This window comes from Pelophylax lessonae (assembly GCF_965119305.1).
Source record: "Pelophylax lessonae genome assembly, chromosome: 8".
In the NCBI taxonomy this organism is placed as follows: domain Eukaryota; kingdom Metazoa; phylum Chordata; class Amphibia; order Anura; family Ranidae; genus Pelophylax; species Pelophylax lessonae.
In genome coordinates this window covers 103,974,656-103,981,489 of record NC_138775.1, presented here as the reverse complement: position 1 = coordinate 103,981,489, position 6,834 = coordinate 103,974,656, and the positions used below count along the sequence as shown (strand labels likewise).

General features: G+C 48.6%; 1 protein-coding gene across 4 annotated transcripts in view; it reads left to right on the top strand.

Annotated features, from left to right (window-relative positions):
• The first annotated feature begins 681 nt into the window (after window positions 1-681).
• Window positions 682-6,834, top strand: part of MICALL1 (MICAL like 1) — a 211,254-nt gene continuing 205,101 nt past the window's right edge. For all 4 annotated transcript variants that reach the window (XM_082265216.1, XM_082265215.1, XM_082265214.1 and 1 more), the window contains exon 1: window positions 682-831. In XM_082265216.1, coding sequence (XP_082121342.1) covers window positions 686-831 — 146 coding nt within the window. In that variant the 5' untranslated portion in view covers window positions 682-685. The remainder of the gene's footprint in view (window positions 832-6,834) is intronic.

Below are 6,834 nucleotides of genomic sequence, written 5' to 3'. Positions count from 1 at the left end.
ATTGTCGCTCTTTTTTTGTTTATAGCGCATGATCAAAAAAATCGCACAGGTGATCAAATACCACCAAAAGAAAGCTCTGTTTGTGGGAAAAAAAGGACGTCAAATTCGTTTAGGTACAGCGTCGCACGACCGCGCAATTGTCCGTTAAAGTCACGCAGTGCCAAATCGCAAAATAGGCCCTGGTCAGGAAGGGGGTGAAATCTTCCGGGGCTTAAGTGGTTAAATTGCTCTGGTGTGATTTCTCAGCCACCCAGGCAGCTCCCCCATATAATAGGTGCAGGTCAGGGCTACTTCTTGTCCTAAAGTGAGAAGTTCAGCTCTTAATAAACACTGGGGGTGATATAACAGAGCTCCCATTCATTGAGCTCCATCCATCACACCTAATGACTGACAAGTCAGAGGGAAGGCTTAGATATGAGGTGAAGCCCGCACTGGGCTATCTCTGCTACACTCCGCGCTGCACGAGCGCCCTCTAGCGCCCGCTGCACAGGAGGAGCTGTGAGGGGAGGCGGGGCAAGCAGAGGACAGACACCGCCCGGGAACGACGGAGAAAGACCCGGAGAGAAATCTAGAGATTGCCGGGACTGGGGACACAGGGGACGTCCCGCTGGTAGAGGACGAAGGGTCGCCGCCAGGCCCTCCGTACACCTGTCACATGACTGTAGTGAGTCGGTAGAGCCTCACCATGATGTCCGCCTCCAGGGCTCTGCAGCAGTGGTGTGCCCAGCAGTGTGAGGGCTACCCGGGCGTCCGGATCACCGACCTCAGCTCCTCCTTCCGGGACGGTCTGGCGTTCTGCGCCCTCATACACCGCCAGAGACCCGACCTCATGTAAGTACCGCCCCCTTCCTTGGCCCAGGAGCTGACCATCTAATGGGAGGGGCAGCCCCTAATGTGATCACTGCATTGGGTGAGGGGAATCTACTCATTGAATGTCAGAGAATTGTCTGCTGATGAATGGAGGAAATACAAAACCCCAATGTTTACATCACAGCCATCACCATAACATTGGAGACATCTATGTGCTAGGAGAGGAATACTAGGACTGGGGTAGGAAGTTCTGTAACATATGTTCATCATGTGATCAGATCTGTCCCTGTGTCCTCTGATCACATGATGATGTACATACACATGGGATGATACAGAGCAGGTCTAACCGATCCCCCCAGATGGGATGATACAGTCCAGGTCTAACCGATCCCCCCAGATGGGATGATACAGTCCAGGTCTAACCGATCCCCCCAGATGGGATGATACAGTCCAGGTCTAACGATCCCCCAGATGGGATGATACAGTCCAGGTCTAACCGATTCCCCCAGATGGGATGATACAGTCCAGGTCTAACCGATTCCCCCAGATGGGATGATACAGTCCAGGTCTAACCGATTCCCCCAGATGGGATGATACAGTCCAGGTCTAACCGATCCCCCCAGATGGGATGATACAGTCCAGGTCTAACCGATTCCCCCAGATGGGATGATACAGTCCAGGTCTAACCGATTCCCCCAGATGGGATGATACAGTCCAGGTCTAACCGATTCCCCCAGATGGGATGATACAGTTCAGGTCTAACCGATTCCCCCAGATGGGATGATACAGAGCAGGTCTAACCGATTCCCCCAGATGGGATGATACAGAGCAGGTCTAACCGATCCCCCCCAGATGGGATGATACAGTCCAGGTCTAACCGATTCCCCCAGATGGGATGATACAGACCAGGTCTAACCGATTCCCCCAGATGGGATGATACAGAGCAGGTCTAACCGATCCCCCCCAGATGGGATGATACAGACCAGGTCTAACGATCCCCCAGAGGGGATGATACAGTCCAGGTCTAACCGATTCCCCCAGATGGGATGATACAGTCCAGGTCTAACCGATCCCCCCCAGATGGGATGATACAGACCAGGTCTAACCGATTCCCCCAGATGGGATGATACAGTCCAGGTCTAACCGATTCCCCCAGATGGGATGATACAGACCAGGTCTAACCGATTCCCCCAGATGGGATGATACAGTCCAGGTCTAACCGATTCCCCCAGATGGGATGATACAGTCCAGGTCTAACCGATTCCCCCAGATCATGTAGAGATCCAGTGTCTGCGGGCAATCAGATCCTCAGAGCACCCACACACAGGCAGGTTAGGAACAATGTGACCAATTACCGATAATGTCCTCAATGCCAGGACAGGCCTTGTACCCTACCCCATCCACTGACCTGTACAGGAGAGTCCTGGAAGCTACTCCTCATGTGTGCCTGTCCAAACACTATAAAATCTGGGTGTACAATTTCCCTAAAATGGGATTCAGGCCTTAAAGCTGATCTTCACCCGCAAAGCAATCATCCCTTCTATCCACCCTTCTTTACTCAGATGGCATAGTCTTTTAGTCATTGGTCCACCCTTCATATCTCTAACCTAGGCAACTGACATGCACTGGGCACCTTTTGCCTCCTGGGATGTGCATGTGACATATCCGAGGAGGAAGAGCCTTTCATTCAGTAATGGAGGAGAGGATGGACCTAGCAGCACGTCATCAGGAGGGGCACCAGCTGCACCTGGAAGAGTTGGCAGCTTCCTGATGACATCACACAAAAACATGGTGGCAGTGACAGAAGAGAAGAGAATCTCAGCAGGACAACACCGGATCCACTGGGCAGGTGAGTATCTAAAATGTGCAGAAAACACCTGTTGGTAACCAAAGAAAATGATGGAGGGGGTGGGGTGGTGAAGATCCACTTTAAGCTGGCCATAAATAGATGAAAATTTGCCCAGCTCAGTAAGGACATACCTTGACCCATCCATGGTCTAATAATTGGCTTCTCTCCAATGGGAATTTAAAAATAAATGTTCATTCAATCAGTGCATCAGCCAATCGGCTGCAACACTGATCACTGTATTCTAGTGGAGAAGTCCCTGCTGTCAGTATACAATAGCACAGGAGGGAGGATTCCTCCATCCACCTTGAGGTGTACGTCTAGTAACCGGTGTTAAGTGGTGTTAAGTGGTGTTAGGCTTTATCACAGAGAATCAAGGTGATAATTTCCTAAGATGTGTTTAGTAAACCGTGTTAACTAAGGTAGGAACCAAATATCACGTCTCTTCACCTTACAGTGTTGTCTCTGTGATAACTACAGTGTTAGTATAGGAATGTACCTGTTTAGTAACCCGTGTTAGCTCAGAAGAGTCTTAAAACCAGTGTAAACTTGGTGTTAAACCCCCTGAATTTAACACCTAGTCAGACCAGGTGTTAAGGCATTTTTTTTCAGTGTAGGAATTTTACTGCTCATTGTGGTCAGTAAGTGCTTCAGGACAACACTATTGTAGACTGCAGGGTATGTGTTCATCTAGAACCCGGTGTCTGCAGCATTCACATATCACACATATATAATGGCAGAGCAGAGGGGACATCTGTGCTGAGATAGGAGAGCATTAGACCCCAATGACAGAGAGGTGCATATTTCTTACTGCATGAGACCACTATCTTAAGCCAGTCATACATGGACGGAAATTTGGCTGGTTCAGCACGGACCAACTGAAATTCCATCAATGTATGGGCAGGCTGGTTGTACAGAAGTTGAGTGGTAGATGGCCTTCTGTACAACCAGCCTGTCGGGGTTTTCCCCGATCAATTAGTGCTGCCAGCTATAGCCTGCAGTACTGATCAGTATTCTGACAGAGGGGAAGTATCCCTGTGGTCAGAACACAATAGCTCAGTGGAAATAATTCCCCGTCCACATAAATGGAATGTGTGAATGGGTGAATCAAGTCATTTTTTTGTTTAACTCTGTGGTCAATGTATGCCTAAGAATGTCTGATGCTTGGCAGCTGACACCTAGGATTGATATGTACTTTTAAGGGCCAATTCACACCATGCCAGCACCTGAATCACACAGAAATGCACTGTGAGTTCCTGTGCGATCAGAAGGCATGCAAAATGCATTCCATTTGTGATCTGCAGTGGGTGTCAATAGAAAGGTAATGACACCCCAAATGCAGGTTAGAAATGCAGTGCGTTTGCCCGCACTGGATCGCACAGTACTTTTGTACCATGCGATCTGGTTACAGTGCGGTTTAAAAAGAAGTGCATGCACTACTTTTGGTGCAGCGTAGTGCGATTTTAGCCCATTCAGGGCCAGTTCATACTATGCCTACACATGCATCGCACAGAAATGAGCTGTGCATTCCTGTGCGATTTACATGTGGTTCTATGCAGTGCGATTTCAGCCAATTTGTTTTGAATGGGCTAAAATCGCACCACGCTGCACCAAAAGTAGTGCATTCACTACTTTTTAAACCGCACTGTAATGAGATCTTTTGTCCAGTGCGGGCAGGTGTGGGAAAATGCAATGCGTTTGCAACCTGCGTTTGGGGTGTCATTAACTTTCTATTGACACCCACTGCAAATCGCAAATGGAGTACATTTTGCATGCAGTCTTAATCGCATAGGAATGCGCAGTACATTTCTGTGCGATTCATGTGTTGCATCGTGTGAACCAGCCCTAAAAGAGAAAAAGAAATGTGTCTGGAAATGAATGCAGTTAGCTAAGGTGGGAGGGATGGCAGGGTAATATTAAAACAAATCTTTATTATTTTAATAAAAGTGTGTATAGGTTTTAAATGTGTTTTTTTTTTTTTTAATTGGCTATATTTTAACCCCATAACTCAGACTCAGTTCTAAGGATTAACTTATGATCCTTTAGGGTGGAGGATGGTGGAGGAATAGTAGTTTTAAAAAAATAATATATGTAAATTTATATTTTAGAATATTAGTCAGGGTGTGTATGTGCTTTTACATGTGTTTATTTTTTATTTTTCAACAGCTCTGAGAAACATTCAATGTTTCTTAAAGCCCCGTTCACATAGGGGCGACGCTACTTCGCACCGCGCCGCGACCTCGGAGCGGCCGGCACGGACTTCATAACATTGAAGTCTATGGCGGTCGCCTCCTGGTCGCCCCAAAGAAGCTCCGGACCCTTTTTCTAAGTCGGAGCGACTTGTGTCGCTCCTATTAGAACGGGTCCGCAGCTTCCCTATGGGAGGCGACCTACGGTGACCTGTGAGGCGACCAGGTCGCCTCACAGGTCGCCTTAGTGTGAACGGGGGCTTACTGTGGATCATGGGTTTTCACACACTGGATGTCTGCTGTGCAGCTAGTTAAACCTTCCCCACTCTCTAACACGGTGCTAACACACTGATCGCTAACACCGCTTATCACCGAGCTGGAGTCAACACAACACGGTTTACTAAACAGCCTCACAGCCGGTGTTAAAATTGGCGGTGTTAGAGCGTGTTAGGAGAATGGTGATAATGCAAGAATTAACACCGGTTACTAAACGTACACCAAAATGTGTGGATTGGGGAATCCATTTTATTTTTTTTTAAATTGAAACTATCCATCTATGGTCAACCTATAACTTAGGCTGGGTTCACACTCATGCAATGCCGGAACCAGTATGATTCCAGTGCAAGTTCTCGCATCGCATGTCTCTCAGGCAGTTCACACTGCCCTATGTGTACCACTGTGGATGTCAATACAAAGTTATTGACACCCCCAGATCTGTTCGCAGATTGCAGTGCGAACTGCCAAATGGTTCAGGAATTGGATCGCATGGGTGTGAACACTAGGGATGCACCGAAATTTCGGCCACCGAAATTATCGGCCGAAAATGAGCCTCTCTCATTTCGGCCGATAATGGGTTAACAGTGCCGAAAATAAAAATGGCCGCCGTGGGGAAGGAGGAGGGCGCAGCGCAGCGCAGGGCAGGTTTCAAAAGTCCCGCCTCTGGCCGGCCGTCCGCCTCTTAATAATGTCCCTACTACTCTGTGCATTATGAATGGACATACTAGGCGGGGGGCGGGGCGAGCGGCCGCTATAGAGAGAACTATTGTGATCCTTCACTGTCAGCTCCTCACGTCTATGTATGAATGAGAACTGAACTGAGCTGACACCGGGCGGGGGGGCGGGCGGAGCGGCCGCTATTAGCTGTGACTATGTGAGAGTTTCACTTCCCTGACAGGCACGTATCTCCGCTGACAAGGAAGAGAAGCTCTCACATAGTCACAGCTAATAGCGGCCGCTCCGCCCGCCCCCCCGCCCGGTGTCAGCTCAGTTCAGTTCTCATTCATACATAGACGTGAGGAGCTGACAGTGAAGGATCACAATAGTTCTCTCTATAGCGGCCGCTCGCCCCGCCCCCCGCCTAGTATGTCCATTCATAATGCACAGAGTAGTAGGGACATCATTGAGAGGCGGTGCCGCCGGCCAGAGGCGGGACTTTTGAATGCAGGAGAGGACACCCGAGGAGGAGGACGCTGAGGCAGTGGGGGAGGGGGGAGGGGAGCTGAGGCAGCTTACCAATGCTATTAGTATTATGAGGCATGAGGGGTTAATGTATTGTCACTGCTGGTCACTCATCTATTAGTGACTGACCAGTGGCAGTTAATTAACCCCTTTTGTGCTGCATTAGTGCAACCAGTGTCAGTGTTAATTAACACTGGTTGCACTAATGCAGCACAAAGGGGTTAATTACCTGCCACTGGTCAGTCACTAATAGATGAGTGACCAGCAGTGACAATACATTAACCCCTCATGCCTCATAATACAAATACCATTGGTAATTAAATTAACCTCTTGCCAACCCATCACAGTACATATACTGTGACAGGGTGGCAGCGACAGGTGTAGGTGTACGTCGCTGCCTGTTTTTGGTTTATGTCCCTGTTCTATCCATTTCAAATTTTTTTTGGGGAAAAAGTCATTTTCGGTTTCGGTTTCGGTTTTCGGCCAAGGGCATCCTGCATTTTCGGTTTCGGTTTCGGCCCAAAATTTTCA